The following is a 23,065-nucleotide window of genomic DNA, read 5'->3' on the forward strand; positions in this document are numbered from 1 at the left end:
TCCCTTCTTCCCTTCCCTCCTCATCCCTCTCTCCCCCTTCCTTTGTAGTAGCTGCCTAGTGAGTCAGCTGTTGCTTTCCCTGCTGGGGCTCGGCTGTCTGAGCATCTGTGTGCTCTGTGCGCCTCTGCTGTGCACCTGTGTGTGCTTCAGACTCCTCTAACCCATTGCCTCCTTAGGCTGTATTTTGGATCTATCCCCGCCCTCCTGTTTCTCTTGCTCTATGTACAGTGCACTTTAAACAGAGCCATTCATTGACTCTTAATTTGGTCTCTTCATTATTTGGTTCTTTCAAACAAACAAACAAAAACCCCAAAACAAACAAAGAAAACCCCAACAACTTTAGAATGCCATTTCCCTCTTCCCAGGCAAATAAAGATGCTATAAAAAGTTATTCTCAGTGTTTGGGTGCCCTTTCCCAGGGGATGATAGCCCTACGAGAAGGGGGACCAGTTGGTACAGGTTATCTGTACATTTTCATCTCCTAACCTGGTGGTCAAATTAGATCTTTAGCTTTTCCTTAGGGAATATTGTTGCTTCCCCTCCCTGGAATTCTATCCCTCCCCCGCCCCACTTGGGAATTCTATCAAGATACTTATTATATTTCGCTTCCCTCTCTTCCCTGTGCAATTTCTCAGATAGCCTTGGTTTTGATCTTAACAGTGGAGCACTGGTGGTGTTTTGACTTTCCCTCATGTTTTCCTTGGGACCTCTCCTGGCTCATAGGCTTTGGAGAGACTGGAGGTGAAGTGTGTATTCCATTATATTACGTTTACATTACCAGCATGACTTAGCGTTGTTCATGCTGACCTTGGTCACCTGGATGACGTGGTTTATCAGGTTTGTTTTCTCCTTACTGTGCTCTTTAGTAGGGAAACTTAATATCGTGGCCCAAAAGTAAGACTAATATTTTGAACTAAAAAAAAAATTCTTTTTTAAAGAAAATGCTCGTAAATAGTAAATAAAGCTATTTTAAAAGTGTGGGGGAGGTGTGGTGGCACACGCCCTTATTCCAGTGGCCGGGAGTTTGAGACTGTGAGCATGAGCAACACATTAAGTTCCAGGTCAGTCCGGGGCAGTTATAGATTCCGTCCAACAAGAATGGAAAAGTACATTTTTCTTTACACTCCCAAGTCTAATTTCCTTCCCGGCCTGGTTTAGTATTTGAGCTAAGTGGGTTTGTGTGGAAACTGGACGCTCTGCATCCATGGCAGTTTGGAAGCCAGTCTTGCAGTAGCAGCGTCATAGCTGCCCTCTAGCAGGCACCTAGGTAAGCGCGGGCAAGTAATCAATCTTGTAGTTCTTTTTGAACTCTCACGCGTGGAAAAGAGGTTTGTGGTTTTCCAAAAATTGCACCAAGGTAAAGCAGAGCTCTAACCGATGCAGGTGTGTTGTCAGGCGTTAGCAGTACTGCCCTCACTATGCGTTCATTGGACAGTAGCGCAACCCCAAGAAAAGGATGGTTGCTTGCAACCACGCGCTCCCCGCAACCAGAAAATTCCAAACCCGGGTTAGGTTGCGGTGACTACCGCGTGCGGCTTTCCCTAGCCCTCGCGGTGGCCAGTATTTTCTACAAGTGCAGCTTCTGATGCCGATTACTCTCTCTGCTTTCCTGAAAGTCCCGAGGGGCTTTCAGACGCCTGCTCGGTTTTACCCAGAAGGCCGAGCGCCACACGTCTGAAAATTTGCATACACGTCTCTCTAGGCGGGGCCAGAGGAAGGCGCAGTACTGCAGCTGGTTAATTTGCATACGCTACTCTGGGGCGGGGCGGGCCAGACCGGGCCGGGTTGGGCGGTGATGGGGTTTCTGTGGGTTAGGCTGCTTCTTCTATTCAATGGAGCTTCGCCCAGGCGACTTTTTCTTCCAAACTGTAACCGGTTTTTCCGTGCCTTTCCTGAGCAGCCAGCTCAGCCTTCCCAGTCATTAGGCGCCCCGGGCTCTGGGACCGTGAGGACCTGATGTGCCAGCGCTACCTCGCAGCACCGCTGATGCTGTGCCTGTTTCCCTTTGCAGGTGGTTCTACTGGGCATGGACATCCTGTCTGCACTGGTGACAAGGCTGCAGGACCGGTTTAAGGCGCAAATTGGCACAGGTAAGCCGCGACCAGCAGGACTCACCCACATCACACCTTCACTGCCTCTGAACTGGCACCTTTCCCTCTAATCCCGAAATATTCCTTCCTGCTCTGACCTCGAATATGAAATATTACCAATTAAGGACTTTATGCAAGATTAGCCATCAGACTTAATGCCAGCCAGTACGTGTCCCCAGCCCCTCCTCTGAGAGGCGTGTTTTTTTTTTTTTTGAAAAGTCCTACAAAAAAGGAGCCAGTTGGATTTTCTCACAGATTAAATGTCACTAAATCAAGGTATTTCGTGGTGGCAGTGTAAACACTAAGCTTATATGACTGTATCTGTAGAAAAGTTCCCCATTCCTTTTTCTTTTTCTTCTGTTTTGTGTGGGCAGTGCGTATAACCCATGAGCTCGGTGTACCTATCCAGCACGCTAACCACTGAGCCACAGTATTAACTGGTATTTCCCAGATCTGTTTTCATTTAATCGTTTCCGTTTTGTTTTCCAGTGTTGCCAAGTCTAATAGACAGACTGGGAGATGCTAAGGACTCCGTGAGGGAGCAAGACCAAGCCCTGCTGCTAAAGATCATGGACCAAGCTGCTAACCCCCAGGTAGGACAAGAGAAGCACACCTGTGTGCACAAACAGTGTTTGTGCAACTCCCTGGGCTTAATTTCTTTTAAACTGATGGGTTGGAGATTGTCTTAGGGTTTTTGTTACTTTGACAAAACACCATAACCAAAAAGCAAGTCAGGGAAGAAAGGGTTTATTCTGCTTCCGCTTCCACTGTGCTATTATTCATCATGGAAGGATGTCAGGACAGAACTCAAACAGGACAGGCAGGATCCTGGAAGAGGAGCTGATGCGGGGACCACGGATAGGTGTTGGCTACTGGCTTGCTTCTCGTAGCTTGCTCAGCCCACCTTCTTATAGAGCCCAGAACCACCAGCCAGGGCACTGCCCACCGTGGGCTGGGCCCTCACGATTGATCACTAATTAAGAAAATGCCCTTCAGCTGGATCTCATGGCAGCGTTTTCTCTACTGAGACTCCTTCCTCTCTGATGACTCTGGCTTGTGTCAAGTTCACATAAACTAGCCAGTACAGTGATGAACATTCTGATGGCCCACAGTCTCACCTTATGAGAGATTTAAATATATAACTAGCAAAATGTATCATTTGAATAAATTAGTGGGTTTGACATGGGTATTGAGTGTTTGATTAATCTTTTGTGCCCTTCAGGTCATTGAAGAGACTGGCCCCTGTTTTCTTTGGAGAGGGGCAGCTGGTGGTATCTGAGGAGCCAGTGGGCCTGGCTGGGCCCCTGGTTTCTATATGACAGTTAGCTGGGCTTGCTAGAATGGATGGACCCAGCCCTGTCTTCCAGGGTCCTACTGACTGTTGTTGGGGGATGCAGTTGGAGCAGCCAGCAGCGGTTTCCCAGGGGAGATAAAACAAAGATTAGGGTGAGCCTCAGTGAGGAGCTGTTCCCAACAGAAGATGTGCGAGCCTGCTGTCGTTTGGGCTGCACTGTTCTCAGTCATGATGTGGGGGAGTTACACCTCCTTGGGGTGCGGGGAGGATGCAGTAGTGTACATCAGTGCACTTGCTTTTCACACTTTAACTGGAAGTGGTTGATAAAATAATTCGCTGTCTACTTCAGTGGGATTGAGAGAGGACCCTGAGAATGGGACCAGTTTGTTTCCTGTTCGACTCCTTCCTTACCACGAAGGGCTGCAGCATCCTGACCCTCTTCCTTACTGCGAAGCATCCTTACCCTCTCTCTTGTTTCTTGTCACTTGCAGTACGTGTGGGACAGGATGCTCGGAGGTTTCAAACACAAGAACTTCCGCACGAGAGAGGGCATCTGCCTCTGCCTTATTGCAACACTCAATGCGTAAGTCTGGGGTGAACCTGCTAACTGTGCTTGGCCAAAGCTTCTTTTGTTTGTTTGATTTTTCAAGACAAGGTTTCTGTGTGTAACAGCTCTACAGTTTTGGCTGTCTTGGATCTTACTCTGTAGACCAGGCTGGCTTCGAACTCACAGAGATCCACTTGCTTCTTCCTCCCATGTGTGCACTGATACTGTCCGGCTTTTTTTTTTCTTCCTTTCCTTTCCTTTCCTTTCCTTTCCTTTCCTTTCCTTTCCTTTCCTTTCCTTTCCTTTCCTTTCCCTTCCCTTCCCTTCCCTTCCCTTCCCTTCCCTTCCCTTCCCTTCCCTTCCCTTCCCTTCCCTTCCCTTCCCTTCCCTTCCCTTCCCTTCCCTTCCCCTCCCTCCCTCCCTCCCTCCCTCCCTCCCTCCCTCCCTCCCTTCCTTCCTTTCTTTCTCCCTTCCTTCCTTCCTTCCTTCCTTCCTTCCTTCCTTTCTTCTTCAAGATAGAGTCTCGTGTATGTCTTGAACTTCTGATCCTCCTGTCTCCACTCTTCAAGAACTAGTATCACTGGCATAGGCCAAGATGTGTCCTGCTTATTTGGCTCTGGGGATGCTGAGTAACCATTTTAAAGTCTAAATTACATTTCCAGCTCCTTAAAGCTTTAAAAACAAACCAAACCAAACCCACCACCACCCTCCACTCTTTCTTCTGAAGTAATTAGATCTACAGGTAGTTGTGAAGAAACTTACTGGGAAGTAGCTCCTTCCCTCCACCTGCCCAGTGTAGGATGCCATATAGGACAGCGTAGCCTTCAGCAGGATGTATGGGTGCTGCCCACAGAGCTTGCCCACATTGCCACAGCTGCACACAGGCCCCCACCTGTTTGAGGCCCCCACCTATTGCCATTTTACCACACACGATAGCCTGTGGCAGCCACTGATTTGGACTTTTATCTCTATGACCTTGTCACTTCAAACTGTTACACGAGTGGAATGCAGTCTCATATACCCTGTCAGGGTTGCAGTCTAGATCTCCATGTAGTTAAATTCCCTAGAGCTTGCACTGTATGCCACTGATGGAGATGATTCATTTTGTTTCAGTGCTGGGCACAGTCCTTTGGTATAGAATCTATCCTGTTTTATAGATTATATTGTATAGAATATATACTGCAGATGTAATCCAGTTTTAATTAGCCATTTATCAATTAACTAAAATGTGGTGGCTTCAAGTTTGGGCCTCCTAGGAGTAAAATTGCTGCACATATGTATACAACTTTCTGAAGTGTAAATTTCAGTTCTCTGAAGTAGAGTACAATGTAAGGGCCATTTCCTAAGCCCGTTTTTTGTTTATTTTTTATTTATTATGTTTGGGAGTTTTGCCTGCATGTACGTCTGTGCACCACGTGATTGCCTGGTGTCCTTGGAGGCCAGAAGAGAGTGTTAGATCCTCTGGAACTGGAGTACAGATGGTTGTGAGCAGCCGTGCGGGTGCGCGAGCCTTCTGGAAGAGTAGCCAGCCAGTGCTCTTAACCCTTGAGCCATACCTCCACTCCCCAGCCCATTTCTAATTTTTAGAAGAAACTGCTGGAATTATTTCCGGAGCTGTCTGTGCTGTTTTGTAGCATGTATTCACAGAGCAGGTCTGGGGCATCGGCATCGGAGTGGCGAAATGACTGGCAAGATGTTACGTGATTAAGAGTGTTTGCTTCTTTCCAGGGGACCTGAGTTTGCTTCCCTGAACCCACATCAGGCGGCTCACAACTGCCTATGGATTTTGTTTCAGGGGACCTGGCATCTTCTTCTGGCACACAGACAGACAGACATGCGCATAAATAAAAGTAAAGATGGAACTCAAGGATAAGTGACAAACTCCAAGTTCCCCAATAGAGCAGTGCCTAGGCAGATGCCCTGCAGCCATCTTGTCACTGTCTAGTTACCAGCAGCAATCACAGAATGTCTGAAAGCACCCCTGCCCCCAGATGACCCTGAAGAGTTTGGTTGGCAGAACAGGAAGTATGAGCTGCACAGCAGAGCGAGGGTCTGAGGCAAGCGCAATGGCAAGGTGCAGGCCTGGTATAGTCTCCAAGGCCAGGCCATGGAAGAGCGAAGAGCGTGGGCTCAGCCGTGGGCTCTGGGGTGCTTTGGAGCCATTCTGAGTAGAATGGAGGGAACCTTGGTGTGTGGGGCTAGTTCTGGGGGTGGAGAAGGGCAGGTGTGGGCGGGACATCTTCCCTTTGTTCTCACTCTTGCCTTTTCTTTCCAGCTCTGGGGCACAGACTCTAACACTAAGCAAGATTGTGCCACATATATGTAACTTACTGGGAGACCCCAACAGCCAGGTGAGTGGAAAGAAGACCTGCAGCCTGTGAAGGTGCATTGTGGTATCTGTGTGTGCCGCAGGTGGGCGGACTTACCTCTGGAGAGCTCTGACTCTGATGTAAGAGATTAGCTATCCACTAGCATGTGTAAAACATCTCAGCTAATGTAGTGGCCACTCTACCCTCTCCTGTACTGAGAAATCACAGGCATTGCTGGGCACCAAGTCATATTGTATAGTCTACCAGTTATAATGACCACAGAGGCTGGAGAGAAGGCTAAGAGTGTGTGTTGTTCTTGCAGTGGGTTCAATTCCTAGTCCCTCATGGTGGCTCACAACCACTCGTTACACTGTGGTGCCCAGATATGCATAGGAACAAAACACTTATGCATAAAATAAAACCTATAAAATGAAACAAAGCAAAACCTAAAATGGCCTCAACAGTTTCAGAATAATTTTGGTGCTTTTGCCTTTCCTTCTCACCAGTGGGCCTTTAGCCTTGTTTCTGCAGAACTCCCTTATAGAAGTCCCATTTGGAGATGTCAGTGCCATTACATGGCACCTACTTGAGGTTGTCTGTCATTAAGCTGGCAGGTGATAGGGAATTGATGGTAGACCTGTGGGTGGCCTTGTATCTGTGTGCACTGAGGTTGAGAGACGGAGCAGGCTAGACACACCGTCCAGCACGACAGCACTCATCGCTCACTGCCTGCTATCTGTTTGCGGAGAAACCCAAACAGCTACTCCAATAAGGCATGCACACAGAATAAGACAATTTCACAGGACTAGGTCCACAGAACTAAGGCTGCTCACAGGGAAGGGAAGATAGCAGGGAAGGGAAGCTCACAGGGAAGGGAAGCTCATAGGACTAGGCAGACTCACAGGGAAGGGAAGGGAAGCTCACAGGGAAGGGAAGCTCATAGGACTAGGCAGACTCAAAGGACTAAGCAGGCTCATGGGGAAGGCAGACTCACAGGTCTAGGTGAGGAAAATGCTAGGGGAAGCTCAGTTGGTAGGCACATAGCACACAATGTATTTCTCTAACTGGAGTGGGCATCATCTTCCAGATGATAGGAGAGATATCCCACACTGGCTGTACCATGTGCGGCACAGTGAATCCCAGCAGGACTCTGCAGAGCACCATCCTTCTCCACAGCGGATGCTGAGGTATCGCTGTGTGTTGGTCCTGGATGGTGTTTAGAGGAGAAATATGGAAGGACCACCTCACCCGCTCGGGATCCTCTGCTGTGTGCTGGGGGAGTAGCATCACCAGTTCTTGCTCAGAAGCTCAGATCCCAGTTTAGAGATTTGAAAGTGATGTTTTTGTTCCCTGTGAAGCTATTCAGATGAGCCTCAAAGTTCTTCCAGCAGGGGAAGCTCAGTTAGAACTGCCCTGAACTGTGACAAGGTTGGGGGCCGTCTTTTCTCACGTGGCACTGCTCCTTGACTCTATGTCCCTTGTTCAGGTCAGAGCTGATGCTCGTATGGGAATCTCTCTAGGGTTTTGGCAAGGTCAGCATAGTCCCACATTCTGAACACATTAACTCAGTTGTTTTCATGTTTGATGTTAGAGATGACATTGAGTATCAGTTTGAAGAGGCTGTATGAGACTTTGAGCTACCTGGGCCAGCATAAAAAGCCTAGAGTAAAGACATGTCCTGGCCTTGCACAGCTGACCCTGTATACACCTTGCTCTTGAGCCTGCCTCCCTGTTAGGACAGTAGTGTGTTTGCTTCTGAATCTTTCTGGAAGTGCTTTGGAGAACGATTGTTCTTAGTCTCTGGTATCACTGTTGGGCCCAGCTTATTAAGAGTCTGCTTAGCCTGAGATGGGCATTGCATTTGCAGAAATCTCACACCTGCCACATCCACTAGGTTTTTGAGATACCCTAACTTTATTGTTTGCTTTGTTTTTCAAGACAGGGTTTCTCTGTGTAGCCTTGACTGTCCTGGAACTCATTCTGTAGTCCAGGCTGCCCTCAAACTCAGAGATCCACCTGCCGCTGCGTCCTAAGTGCTGGGATTAAAGGCGTGCATCACCACTGTCCAGCATGTATTGTTTTAAATATGTGAAATACTTTATTGTACTGGTGTCTTAGTGTCTTCACAGTATGGATGTACTTTGCACATAGCTAGTTAAAGAACACAGTGCTTCCACGTACGAAAAGATAGTTCTTTACACTGAAGCCAGGCACTCCTGGCTGATTCTCAGTAGTAGCAGCGATGCAGCCTAAACGTGAAGGAAAGTCCTTTAACAGGAGTTAGAAAGACTTGTATAAGTTTAAACAAAACTAGGAGGTGCCAGGTGTGATGGCACATTCCCAGAGTCTCAGCGCTTGGGAGGCAGAGACATGTGGATCTCAGAGTTTAAGGACAGCCTGGTCTACATAGTGAGTTCCAGGTCAACCAAACTGCACAGTGAGACTCTGTCTCAAAACCAAAAATTAGGAACACTTTCTGCTCTTACAGAAAACCCGAGCTTGGTTCCGGGCACTCATGTGGCATGGCAGCTCACAACTGTCCATGAATCCAGTTCTGGGTGATCAGTGCCTTATTGTGACCTCCAAGGGATGCAGGCACACACAAAATGCATATACATACATGCAAGCAAAGCATGAATACATATAAACTTTAAAAATTAAAAATAAAACAAGTGAGTTAAACTTTTTTTTTTAAAAAGATGGGAAGTGTGAAGTTGTCTTAACAAACTAAACCTCAAATTACCTCTTTCTGCCCCAAATCTGATCAGTACTTGTACTATATGGCTCTCAGGTATAGCCTGTTACAGTGGTTTGGTCTATAGGCCTTTAATAAGAAAATGATTATTACTTCTTTATTTTCATTTATCTCCGTTTCCTATCATGTGGAAAATGAGGCTGGTGCTTCAGGGCGACTTGCATTCCCTGTAGTAGACAGGATTTATCGGCTGAGGATTCTCTACTAAACACTGAAAACAATCCTTAGGGCTGTACCAGCCTTCACAGTCCTTTCTTTGGCAGTGCTAGAGATTAAGACTGGGGCCTCACACATAGAGACAAACCTTCGAACCTTGATCTCCAGCCCCTGCCCCTACATCTGCCTTTGAAGTAATAGCACCTGCGTGTAGTAATATGGGGCGGCGGCGGGGCTGCATCCCCAACACCCCAGCTGCCTGCCCGGCTAGCTTTACCCCCGAAATAATTACACGGACACTGTATTCATTTAAACACTGCTTGGCTCATTTCTACCTAGCATCTTCTAGGCTAACTCTCCCACCTGGACTAGCCCATTTCTTATCATCTGTATAGCACCAGTCTTACCGGGAAGATTCTAGCCTAAGTCCATCCTGGGTCGGAGCTTCATAGCGTGCATCTTCCCTGGAGTGGGGAATATGGCGTCTCTCTCTGAAGCGTCTGCTCCCCAGCGGAGAACTGTCGAGTCTGACCTCACTTCCTCTTCCTCCCAGCGTTTTGTTCTGTTTACTCCTCCCACCTATCTCCTAACCAATGAGAGCCAAGCAGTTTCTTTTAATTTAACCAATGACCTTCCTCCATCATTTCCCCTTTTTCGGTTTAAACAAAAAAAGGCTTTAACTTTAACATAGCAAAATTACATATAACAAAACAGTTATCAAGTAAAAGTTACATCAGAAACATTTATACATATAACAATTGACCTTAAATGTCTATCAATAAAGCAAAATCTATACTAATGCAAATTATTCATATCTATATCATATCCCCCTTTAAATGTAAAACTACATTTATAAACAATATTTGGGAACATGGGCGCAGTTTTTTCTCTCCAAACTGCTTCCTGCTGAATGGGGGCGTCGTTAATTAGGTCTTTCATGGTATAACCTGTGTGCTAGTTTCATCTCAGTTGGCAGTTGAGCAAAGCAATTTTCTGAAGATGTTCACAGCAACCCTTCAGGAGGACGTGGTCCATCATACCAAATCGGAATAGAAGAAATGAACAAGGTCTCATCCTCTGTAAAAACAAAATAAGAAACTCTTTTCCAAAGCATCATATCCTTAGATCCAAATTCTGAAATCATAATACCCTTATATCCATTCTGGTTTAGCTTGGCAGCCCATGTAATGAAATGTCTCTCTGTACTTAGCTCCTTCACAGTCAAAAATTTTAAAGAAAACACAATGTACATAATCCAGACTCTTTGTGAATTTTTCATTTTTACGCGGCTTATTTTTACTCTATCACTTTACTTTATTCTGTCTCTTTAAAGACTTTACCTTTTTTTTTTAAGCCATTAACTTTATTCTCTATATTCTTTTTCTTCTCTCTCCCAAGCCTACGTACATTCATCCAACAGTGTGACTCATTTAGTGGTCTGAATCTGTCCTATTGTGAATCTGCAATTTTTTACTATCCAGGAGCACTTTTGATTTGCGCCTTTAAATCAGTAGGCACTTAAGAATGTAAGCTGTGACATTCCTAGGTTAACTTTTTGCTTTTTGAGCGCCTATCTTTGACCTGGAATAACCCTGTAGACCAGGCTGTCTTTGAACTCTCAGAGATCCGCCTGTCTCTGCCTCCCAGGCATTGGGATTAAAGGTGTTTGCTACTACACCTTGAACTCACAGACATCTGTTTGTCTCTGCCTTTTAGGCACTGGGATTAAAGGCGTGTGCTACCACACCTTGAAGTCACAGAGGTTTACTTTAAGAATTTTAACTTTTAGTCTGCATATATTTTTAACACTGTAAATCATTTAAAATTTTTCTTTGTCTTTGACATTCTCTTTACTGTATCTCTGTTTTTCTGACCACATGAGTCTTTAATGTACCAAGAAATATCAGTAGGACTAAAGCCGTGGCTTTGACGGCTGGATCCTTAGCTTTTCAGCCTCATGGCTGAGGTACTGGCTGTAGCCATGTTTATAGCCACAACTGGCGTTTCAAGGTTCCTGCCAGCCAGCGAGCTACAACAGACAACACTCAAGTCCTCTCTCCGTAGCCGGCCCTCCTGCCTCAAACAGTCAGAGTTTGCCCTGGTAGGATGGCCCAGAAAGCCGGCATTTTAAAACAACACAGGTTTGTTCCTGCTGCTGAGTCAGGAAAATTTCAAAATGGAGGACGTACCATTTTGTGCTAGCTCCATCACCAGGTAGGAGCGGCACTCAGCACTTTAATTCTGAGACTGAGCATGCAGCACAGAAATTCTTTTCATCCAAGTTACGTCCAAATCTGACACACAGAGCACTGCGCAGTCTGAAAACACGTCTCTGTCAGGAATCCGCCATGCTCTTCCGCCTGCCTAAGCCTGATTCGGCCATCTGCCCAGGTGCAGGCGGGGAGCGCTGAGAGCCATCAGCACGGTCTCAGAGCACTCTCCTTCCTATCCCAAGCGGGAACACAAACATAAAGCCAGAGTTTGCACTGGGGGCACAGCCCCAAGAAGCTGTGCTTTAAAATGACACAGCGTTTTTTCTGCTGCTGTTGCCGAACCAGGAAATCTCTCTACAGCACGCCACCAACAAACAGCAAAAATCTGTGTTAAACTCTCTCTCCATTATTTTTAAGCCTTCTCAGGTTTTTTAAGTGGGTTTAGTCCATCACGTGGGGCGCCATTTGTAGTAATATGGCGGCGGGGCTGCCTCCCCAACACCCAAGCCGCCTGCCCGGCTAGCTTTTGCCCTGAAATAATTACACACAAACTGTATTCATTTAAACACTGCCTTGCCCTTTAGCTTTAGCCCTTACTGGCTAATTCTGATATCCCAATCAACCCATCTCTAACAATCTGTGAGCACCGGGGTTGCCGGTAATTGAACTCAGGACCTTTGGAAGAGCAGGCAATGCTCTTAACCACTGAGCCATCTCTCCAGCCCCTAAATGATGTCCCTAAACCCAAGGGCAAACTTTACTGGGAGGGGGGATGTCGTCCTCTAGAATTACTTCCAGCTGTCATAGGGGCGACGTTCTTTCTGGGGGATCCTGTGAAAGTAAAATGATGGTTAAATTTCAAGATCAATGTCTTTTAAAATGAGGGTATGAGGGTATGAGAAGAGCAATCTGGAAGCTGCTTATGCCTCCTCGTGACAGAGTCACCCTGAGGGGTTGCAGCTTTCAGCAACCGCGTGCTCTGGTTCGCGCCACTTAAGAGCTGTGCTTGCAAGGGAGATTTAAAAACGACTCAGAAAAGAGCAAACCATGCGGGCAGAGACTACGCGGGCCTGTGGAGTTTAAATCCACGTGGGGAGGCCAAGGCCGCCGCTGCAAGGCACAGGCAGCGGCTGAGGAAGCAAGGGCTTCCGCCAAGCCGAACTAGCGCCCACCAAGCCGAACTTGTGGCCGCCAAGCCGAACTCGCGGCTGTGAGCCGGGAGAGGGTCTAAAGCCCCACGTTGGGCGCCAAAATGAAGGCGTAAGTCACAAACAATGCCACACCAATTTGGGATTATGATTAATAGGGTGATATTTATTTAAAGGGGAAAAAACTTTCAGATCACTGTCCCAGGCAACAGCCCTCTAGGCAACCAGGAGTCTAGTTGCCGGCGGAGCAGGAAGTGAAGAGAGAGAGGAGAGGGAAGTGGCCGCTTTTTTAAAGGGAGAGAGACTACGCCCCAATGGGCTGGTATCTCAGCAGCTATAGGTTGGAGAAGCGGGAGGACCTCCCGCAACACCTGCGCTTTGCATGCAGACTGCCTCTTACAGGAATATATGCGCCTCACTCCTGCCAGTCAGTTCAGCCACCCACTGTTCCACCACTGACCTCCATGCCTAGCACTTTACAAAAGATTAACTTTTATTATGTGCATGTGTGTTTGTCTATGTGTGGGTCTGTGCACGCGTGAGTGCAGCTGCCGGAGAAGTCAAGTGAGACTGTTGGTTGTGTGGAGCTGAGATTACAGGCAGTTGTGAGCTCCTGGCATGGTGTTGGGAACTGAACTCAGCTCCTCTGCAAGGGCGGTACAGGTTCTCAGCCATCTCTACAGCCCTTGCTCCAAACCTTACCTTCTTAGAGGTCCTGTCCCTGTCTTGGGACTTAGGGATTCAGCACTTGCCTTTTGGTGAATGTGGTGTGCGATTTAAAAGACAAGATGTATTAGAATGAGAGGGTTTATGGCTCTCGTTACCTGTCATGGGAGACGAGGTCAGACAGGCCTAGAAACTGTCGCCTGTGTCCCCCTTCCTTCCTCCTTTATGTTGTAAGCTTTCTTGTGGGACTTTCCTTCCCAGTAATGACATGGAGACTTATCAATTACAAAAGCTTGGCCTTAGCTCAGGCTTGTCCCTAACTAGCTCTTCTAACTTAAATAATCTGCTTTTGTTAATCTGTGTTTTGCCACCTGGTTCAGTTACCTCTCCTCTGTACCATGTCTGACTTGTTCTACACCTCACTGGTGTCTCCACGTTTCTAGATTCATCTTCTTTCTTTCTGTCCCCGGAAGTCCTGCCTATCCTTTCCTGCCTGGTCAGTCACCATCTGGCTCTTTGTTAAACCAGTCACAATGGCACATCTTCACACAGTGTAAACAAATGTCCCACAACACCGCATATTTTGGTTTCATTTCTGCAGACCAAATCTGAAACCCTGTTGCCTCCCTGTCACTTCCTACCTGGCCTTTATGCCGTTCTGTATTACAATTTATTATTTTCTTTTTGTGTGCAAAATTGTACACTCACAGAAAAGCCAGAAGAGCAGTTGAGTGAGCACTTGTATCTGTCAGCTAGCCCTGGCAGATCTATTTTACATCTGCCTGTGCACCATGTACTTGAAAACATGCATTTCTTCTCTGAACCTTTTGGAAATAACATGCAGACATAATATTTTTACTCCAGAAAGTTTAGTGTTTCATATAATAGCAAAAGTATCTTCTCATATAACTACACGTTTTTGAAAATAAACATGTATATCTATAAAGAGGCATATATGGGGGTCAAAGGGCAACTTGTGGAGGTGGATCCTTGTGCCTCAGATCTGGGGATCAAACTCAGGTTGTCATGCTTGGTTGGTGCCAAGCAACTTCACCTGCTGAGACATCTCAGTGACCTTACATGCATTTTTATACTAAAGAAATTTAGCATCAAATTGGTATTTAATGTTTGCTCCATAATGAGGCTTCCTAAGAAAACACATCCATCCTTGTCTGCTGATTTCACTGCCTGTGCTGCAGGTCTTTGTGTCCGGCCAGATGATGCACCTGCAGCTCGTGAGGGCCACAGTGCCTCCTGCCTTTGAGCAGCAGGGTCTTACTTGGACCCACGCTTCTGGCTGGACCTGGCAATATCTCACTCTTCTGAGCACTGACACGACTCCTCTCTTCCTCCTCTTCACCTTCTCTGTTTGTAGGTGTGTGTGTGTGTGTGCGTGTGCATGCACGCGCACTTACTCATATGCTTGTGGAAGCCAGAGGACAACTTTGATATCATTCTTCAGGCCTTGTCCAACTTGTTTTTTGAGAGAGTCTCTTGCCTTAGAATTCAGCATATAGGCTCTGCTAGATGATCATTGAGCCCCAGGATCCTTCTGTCCCTGCTTTTCCGGTGCTGAGATTTTAAGTATAACAACCTGGCTTTTTAACATGAGTTCTAGGGTTCACTGGGTCCTCGTGCCCACAGGGCCAGCTTTTTACCCAGCAGCCCTGATCCTACCTTTCTATGATCTTTGGTTTTGAACATTGACCACATCCTGACTTCTATTTAAAGTAGCATTTGTATTTAGTGTTAGCTTGTTTTAGTATTGTAAATCCCTTGGATGTGGGCCCTTACAGTACATTATTTCTCAGTTACTCTTCTTACACATGAAGCTAATGCTGTATGTGATCTACGTAGACACTGTCTTAGTTACCATGACCAAGGCAACTTATAAAAGAGTCTGTGTATGTAGGGATTACAGGTCCAAAAGGTTAGAATCCATGACCATCATGGCAGGGAGCGTGGCAGCATCAGGCATGGTGCTAGAGCTGAGACTCACATCTTGATCCACAAGGCAGAGAGAGAGTTACCTGGGACTGGTATAGGCTTTTGAAACCTCAGACTACCCACGAGGGCACACCTCCTCCAACAAGGCCACATCCCTTAATCCTTGCCAGACTGTTCAACCAGCCCGTGGTGGGGGGCATGCTCTTCACACCACCTCACATCTGATGCTTTACTTGTAGCCTAGTTTAATGTTGTTTTTTTGTTTGTTTGTTTTTTGTTTTTTAAATTCTGTTTTCCTGATCACAATGTTAAAGAATAGGGAGGACTTGGGAGTCTGTATAAAAAGCTGGGGTCTTTTTCTACAATTTGGGTTTCTATGATTTGGGATTGTTTTATGAGCAAGATGTGCCCTTGCTCAGTCCGGCCTGTCTGGGGATTGTATGTGCTGGTAGGCTGGTATAAGTTGGGGCGGCATGTAGACTGTTCAGCTTCTGTTTGGAGGAACTGGGGAGTGACATGAAGCACCTGTAAGATCTCTTCTTTTACGTCTAGGTTAGAGATGCAGCGATAAACAGTCTGGTGGAGATTTACAGACATGTAGGCGAACGTGTGCGGGCAGACCTCAGTAAGAAAGGGTTGCCACAGTCCCGGTGAGTGCTCGCTTTCTCTTGTTTCCACTTAAATTTTCTTAAATGTATTTATTGGTGTCTCTGTGTATGGGGGTCCTTGTGCTATGTTGTCAGAGAACAACTTGCAGGAATAGTTCTGTGTGAGCACTGGGGATTGAACTCAAGTTATCAGTACTGACAGCAAGTGTCTTTCCCTGCTGGCCCTTAGAAATTTTTATTTAAACTAGTATTTATTCTGTATATGTTTGTTGGTAGTACTTTTTCTCCACCCCTTTCCCTGCTCATTTTCAGGTTTACTGTTGGTTCATGCTCCTATTTTTGATGTGGTAATTTTATTCAAAGAATGCATAGTTATGAGGCTGGTGGCTAGAAGTCTTCTCCACACCAGACGTCAGTGGAAGCCTTTTATCTTATTCCCTCAAAAATAAGACTTGGGGCTGGGAAGACGGCTCAGGAAAGTGCTTGCCTTGAAAGCGTGAGTGCTTAGGTTTGAGCCTCAAACCTCACTTTAAAAAAGTTGGATGTGGGGGGCTGGAGAGATGGCTCAGTGGTTAAGAGCGCTGACTGCTCTTCCAGAGGACCCGGGTTCAATTCCCAGCACCCACATGGCAGCTCACAACTGCCTGAAGATAAGTTCCAGGGGATCTGACACTTCACACCAATAAATTTAAATAAAGTTAAATAAACCATTAAAAAAGTTGGATGTGGTGGCACGTGCTTGTAGTCTCAGCACTGGGGCAATGGAGACAGAAAGATCCTAGAGCTCCCTAATCAGCCAGCCTAGCTGAACTGAAGAACTCTAGGCCGATGAGACTCTGGCTCAGAAAAAAAAGCGGTTGGCACCCAAGGAATGGCACCCAAGGTTGATCTCGGGCTTTCACAGCTCCCTCCCTTGTCACCCCCAACCCTGTGACTCACCTCAGATGACTCATGCCAACATCTGGCCTCGTTCTGTACCTGTCTAAGTTACTGTTCTGTTGCTATAACCAAGCAGTATCACCAAGGCAGTTTATAAAAAAAAGCGTTGATTGGGGCTCATGGATCCAGGGGGTTAGAGTCCATGATCATCACATTGGGGAACATGATGCTGAAGTATTAATTAAGAGATTACATCTGATCCACAAACCAGGCACACACACACACAGAATGGAGTGAGTCTTTGGAAAGGTCCAAACCCATCCCCAGTGACAACACATCCTCCAAGGCCATACCTAAACAACTGGGAACCAAGCATTCAAACAAGAGCCTCTAGAGGGCATTCTCATTCAAACAGCTACATTCCATTCTCTGTCCCCTGTAGGCGGGTAGCCATATCATAATGCAAAACGCATTTAATCCAACTTCAAACATCCACATAGTCTTTCATGGGCCAAGTGCTGTTTAAAAGTCCAAAGCCTTTTCTAAGATTGAAGACAGTCTCTCGATTGTAAACCCCTGTAAAACAAAGAGCTAGTTATATGCTTCTATCACATAATGGCCCAGAATATATGTTACGTTTCCAAAAAGGAGGGAAGGGGACATAGTGAGGAAATGCTGGACCAAAGCAAGAGAGAAAACCAGGAGAGCAAGCTCTAAGTCTTGCAGGCTTACTTCTAATGTCAGAAGGCTTCGATGTCTCTTCCCTTCCAGCTTGTCTGACTGCAGCACACTTCTTTCTTGGGTTGGTTCTACTCCCTGTTGGCTGCTCTTCTTGGCAGATACCACATGGCTCTGGTATCTTCAGGTCTCCAGTGCAATCTTTGCTTCACTTTCACAGAGTCATATAGTGGCCTCTCTAGGCCTCCATGTAGGGACTGTGTTGCCACAGGCCTGGCCTCAGTGGCTTTCATTAATCCCGGAGGAAGACTCCATTACTCCCTTACTCCTGAAGCCTTCATGACTCTAACACCGGATCCTCGTGGCCACAGCTGTGGAGTTCTGCTGCCTTTTTGGGATTGTTGTCCCCTACTTGAATTAATTTGTTGTTGCTCTTTAGCAGATGCTTCTTTAGGTTCTTTCCCCGTTAGCTAGGTGGGCATCTCACCTCGAGGACTTCATTCCCTTATCTCTTTCAGCACCAGTCAAGGCTTTAACATTAAATTTCCTGGTGCTCTTTTTCTCTTCAAACTGTGTATTTTGCATTTTTCTTTCTTTTTCTTTTTTTTGCCCACTTGGTCTTTTTCATTGTAGATATGTGTAAGAGTGATCACTGATAACCACATGACACAGTCAACACTAGGTAAGAGTGATCACTGATAACCACACGACAGAATCAACACTAGGTAAGAGTGATCACTGATAACCACATGACACAGTCAACACTAGGTAAGAGTGATCACTGATAACCACACGACACAGTCAACACTAGGTAAGGGTGATCACTGATAACCACATGAAAGAGTCAACATTGGGCTGGATCAAAATTTCCTCTGCCAACAAATTACTCCAAAACTCTTCATTTAAGCCTCGGGCATATTTTTAGGATGGGGGAAAAAGCACATTCTTTGTATATCAGAAGAATTGTGTCTAGTTAATGCTATTACATGAAATACCTTGAGCCAGGCTTCCCTAGTCCACATTGCTCTCGGCATTACTGCCTTCCAAGCTCTTACTAGAACGAGCCACTAAGCTCTGCTAACAGCATTCAACCACTTTCCTAGTCCAAAGTCCCACAGTCTTCTACATCCCCACTCCCCCCCCAAAAAAACCCCACTAACAAACCCAGCATGGTCAGGCCTGTCACAGTATTGGCCCACTCCCTGGACCAACGTCTGTCTTAGTTAATTTTCAATTGCTGTGACAAAGCACCATGAGTGCCTTAGTTAGGGTCTCTACTGCTGTGAAGAGAACCATGACCATGCCAGCTCTTGTCTCTTATAAAGGAAAACATTCAGTTGGGGCTGGCTTACAGTTCAGAGGTTTACTCTGTTATCATCGTGGCAGGAAGCATGGTGGTACACAGGCAGACATGGTGCTGGAGAAGGAGCTGAGAGTTCTACATCTGGATCAGCAGCTAGAAGGGAGAGAGAGTGACACTGGGTCCGGCTTGAGCAACCTACCCCCAGTGACACACTTTTTCTAACAAGGCTGCACCTATTCCTATAAGGCCACACCTCCTAGTTGTGCCACTTCCTATAAGCCTATGGGTGCCATTTTCTTTTGGACCACCACAATGAGCAAAGCAACTTACAGAAGAAAGCATTTAATTGGGGCGTGTGGGTCCAGAGGGTTACTTTGATGGCCATCATAGCTGGGCAGCATGGCAGCAGGCAGGAAAGCATGGAGCGGAGCAGCAGCTGAGAGCCCACATTTGCAGAGTTGACTGGGAATGGCATGGGCTTTTGAAATCTCAAGTCCATCCCATTGACACTCCTCCTCCAAGGCCACACCTTCTAATACAGTGTTTCTCAACCTGTTTGTTGCAACCACTTTGAGGGGGGCGTCAAATGACCCTTTCACAGGGGTTGTCTAAGACCATCAGAGGACTTGATATTTACATTACATTCATAGCAGCAGCAAAATTACAGTTATGAAGTAGCAATGAAAATAATGGTATGGTTGGGGGGTCATCACAACAGGAGGAACTGCATTAAAGGGTTGTAGCATTAGGAAGGTTGAGGTTGAGAACCACTGCTCTAATCCTTTCCAAACACCTCTATCAACTGAGGAGCAAGTATTCAAATATGAGTCTATAGGGGCAGTTCTTACTAAAACACTACACCTTTCAGAGGTGCTGGTATCGAGGCATTCGGCACTCGTCGTTTTGTGGTTTGGTTTAGTGAATGAAGCTGTCTAATGCGTGCCCACCTCTAAACAGCACAAAACACCTGGGACTACATCCTCAAAAGGAGCGTGTTCTGTTCAGCAGTGTCCTTCAGGGTATGAACTGATGCAAGAGAAACAGCACCTTATAGGCCAAGAAACGAGCTGGAAATGGCTCATTAGAGATAGAATTAGAAAATACACTGTAACAACTGATTTTCTATTATTTTGATGATCCTGGTGGGCACAACTCTCTAAGCCTATCCCTATGTCCCAAGAAACTGCAGGGGTCCAGATTCTCAAACTGACTTGACCTCTTCATTTTCTCTGCTGTTTCATGGAAGAGTTTCTGAAGTCCTGGGTACTAGGGATGTGGCATGGTGTACTGAAATAGAGTATAGGAGTCATTTGCCTTGGTGTGACCTTAATACAGGCTTGCTGTAAATAGGTGGGTGGAGCCTACTCCAGAACCCTGGGGTGTATGTGAACTAATCAGATGGGAATGAAAGTGCTTTAATTTTTTAATCACATTTATTTTGTATGTATGGTGGTAGGTGTATGCCATGGCACACATGTAGAGGCCAGAGGGCAATCCTAGAAGATGTCCTTCTACTTTATGTGGGTTCTGGGAAATCCAGCTAAGGCTGTGGCTGATGACTTACACTGTGAGTGTGTATGTATGGGTTCATATGCGTGTAAGTGTACATTTTTTTTTGCCCGTGTATGGGTTCACATGTGTATGGGCACATGTGTATATGTATACATGTTGTCTTAGTTACTTTGGCTATTGCTTGATGAAACACTATAACCAAAATACCTTGAGGGAGGAAAGGGCTTATTTGGCTTATACTTTCTCATCACTGTTCATCACTGAAGGGAGTCAGGACAAGAACTCAAGCAGGGAAAGAATCTGGAGGCAGGAGCTGATGCAAGGCCACCGAGGAGGGCTGTTTACTAGCTTGCTCTTCATGGCTTGCTCAGCCTGCTTTCATATAGAACCTTTGACCATCAGCCCAGGGATGGCACTGCCAACCGTGGGCCGGGCCCTCCCCCTCCCCCATCAGCTGGATCTTATGGAGCTAGTTTCTCAGTTGAGGTTCCCTCCTTTCAGATGACTGTAACTTGTGTCTAGTTGGTATAAAACCAGCCAGCATCCATGTGGAGGCCCAAGGTTGTCTGGAGCCATCGTCTGCTAATTTCCCGCCTTATTTATTGAGTTAAAGTCTCTCAAACTCAGAGCTTGCTCTAGGGATCCCATCTCTGCTCTCTGAGACTGGGGTTACAGAAGAGCCATCTCACCTGCACAGCGTGTACATGAGTACTGGGGATCCCAACTCTGGGCCTCATGTTCAGGGGCAACCCCTGTAACTATGGAGTCATAGTTACATAGATGGCACAACTTTTACATTCCATCCTTCAGGTTTGGGGTTTTATATCTTTATGTGTTTGTTTGTGCTGTTCTGACTGGCCTGGAACTCATCATGTAGACTAGGCTGGCCTATGCTTCTGTAGTGCTGGGATTAAAGGCCTGCCTGAGGTTGAGGTTTTGAATACATGCTTCTTTTCCACACACAACACATACACACACACTCACACACACTTATTTACTTGTGTGTATGAGAGAAGGTGAGGAATGGCAGAGATAGGCTGGTAGATACTGTGGAAGGTGAGGAATGGCAGAGATAGGCTGGTAGATACTGTGGAAGGTGAGGAATGGCAGAGATAGGCTGGTAGATACTGTGGAAGGTGAGGAATGGCAGAGATAGGCTGGTAGATACTGTGGAAGGTGAGGAATGGCAGAGATAGGCTGGTAGATACTGTGGAAGATGTGCACACATAGTATGCATGGCGTGTGCAGAGGACAGACTGCGGGAGTTGGTTCTCTTCTTCACCTTACTGGCGGTCAAACTCAGGTTGTCAGACTTGCTAGCAATCTCTATTACTGCCTGAGCATCTCACTGGCCCCAATTAGAAACTTTGGTACCCTTGTTCAGGATGGAAGACTTAAGCTGAGCAAGAAAAGCTTTTGGTGTTTGGATGAAGTTTGTTGATTGAGATTCTCAGGGTTTGTTTCTTGGAAATGACTTAAAATTTATATTTTACATTATTAAAAATGTCTAGCCAAGATTTAAACATAAATCTTAGTACAATAAACTGGGTTAAATTTAATGTAAATATTTAAATTCAGTAAAACTAGGGCAAAATGATAGTGGTGATTTGTCAAACTAGTAAAGAAATTATTTTCTCCTTTCTTGAGGGTAGTTTAATCAAGGCTACAGGTATGGTAATCTGTACTTTACCACCAAGGCATACCACAAACCACAAGATGTTAAATTGAAATCTAAAGATTAGAAAAATAAAACCATTTGATAGCTTCCAAGGTGCGGTCAGTGTGATTTGTCAACTTGACCCAGCCTGGAATCATCTGGGGACAGGTGTCTGCATTGGCTTGGCCTGTGAGATATTTTTTTTTATAAGTTTACTTTTTGTGGGACAACCCACCCCACCCTGGGTGTCGCTATTCCTTATGCCTGGGGATCCTGAGCTGTGTAAGCGTGGAGCAATCCAGCTGAGCACAAGCGAGCACACAGTCATGGCTTCTCTCTGGCCTTGACTGGATGGGACTGAGACCCTGATGCCCTCAAGTCTCTGCTGTAAGGAGCGGTACCTGGAGCTGTGAGCTAGAATAAAGTCTTTCTCTCCTGAGCTGCTTCTCGTCAGGGTGTTTTATCTCTACAACAGAAGTGGGGCTAGGATAAACCTGGAACTCTCCTGTCTGTATTTGTGCCCATTGATGTTTTCCACGAGAGGCTTCTTCAGTTGCTGTGTTTGAAGCTCACGGATGTAGTCAGTACTTCATGCCCGAGGTGGGCTCTGTTGGTGTCAGCTGCCCACAGCCAGGTTGCAGGTCTCTAAGGTGTAACCATAGGAGCCATGATGAGGCACTGCTGAGCAAAGAGTGAGGGTGTTAGTTAACTCGGAATGTGACAGTGATGGGGAGGGCATCCTGCCCGGGAGCATTCCAAGTGAAGACAGGTACCAGGAATGGTGGTGTTTCTGTGGAGGTTGTCCTACATGGTTGTTAAGGCCACCACAGTGTGTAGACCTCACCCCTTGGAGAGATCTTAAAGAACTGTTTTCACAAGTAACTGGGACTGTCCCAGGAACGTAATACTCGCTCTCCTTCAGAAACTTCAGAGACAACTAGATGAAAGGGATACGTCTGCCCTAACTTGTAAACCTGCTGGCATGTTCCTGTCATGGCAGAGGGTGTGGTTGTGACACAATAAAGTGGTACCCAAGTCAGGGCACACCCTGGCAACCTGCGCAGTGAGCCTATTTATGGGCTTGTCCATCCACTCAAGATCTTTGTTGCTTTAAAAGGGAAAGTGATGGAAACATCTTGCGAACTGACATTAAGCCATCTTTCCAGATTTTTGGTAGCCACTGGATTTGAATGTGAGTTACAGTGTTACTCATGTCTGACCCCGAGTTGGCAATTGGGCTTTTATTTCCATCTCTACTTTGATTTGTGGGTAGTGGTGGTTGGGAGTAAATTCAGAAAAGATT

At 46.2% G+C, this 23,065-nt stretch overlaps 1 protein-coding gene and 1 non-coding gene across 51 annotated transcripts in view; one reads left to right on the forward strand and one right to left on the reverse strand.

Moving 5' to 3' along the window:
* The window catches only part of Clasp1 (cytoplasmic linker associated protein 1), a 228,000-nt gene that overhangs the window by 78,176 nt on the left and 126,759 nt on the right, over positions 1–23,065 (forward strand). For all 50 annotated transcript variants that reach the window (XM_075987661.1, XM_075987678.1, XM_075987669.1 and 47 more), the window contains exons 3-7: positions 2,012–2,090; positions 2,580–2,683; positions 3,876–3,967; positions 6,207–6,282; positions 15,678–15,775. In XM_075987661.1, coding sequence (XP_075843776.1) covers positions 2,012–2,090; positions 2,580–2,683; positions 3,876–3,967; positions 6,207–6,282; positions 15,678–15,775 — 449 coding nt within the window. The remainder of the gene's footprint in view (positions 1–2,011; positions 2,091–2,579; positions 2,684–3,875; positions 3,968–6,206; positions 6,283–15,677; positions 15,776–23,065) is intronic.
* Positions 1,337–1,461, reverse strand: LOC142859248 (U4atac minor spliceosomal RNA). The gene has a single exon (XR_012912162.1). It is a non-coding gene; the product is annotated as a U4atac minor spliceosomal RNA (small nuclear RNA).

This window comes from Microtus pennsylvanicus, chromosome 10 (assembly GCF_037038515.1).
Source record: "Microtus pennsylvanicus isolate mMicPen1 chromosome 10, mMicPen1.hap1, whole genome shotgun sequence".
NCBI classification, from domain to species: Eukaryota; Metazoa; Chordata; class Mammalia; order Rodentia; family Cricetidae; genus Microtus; species Microtus pennsylvanicus.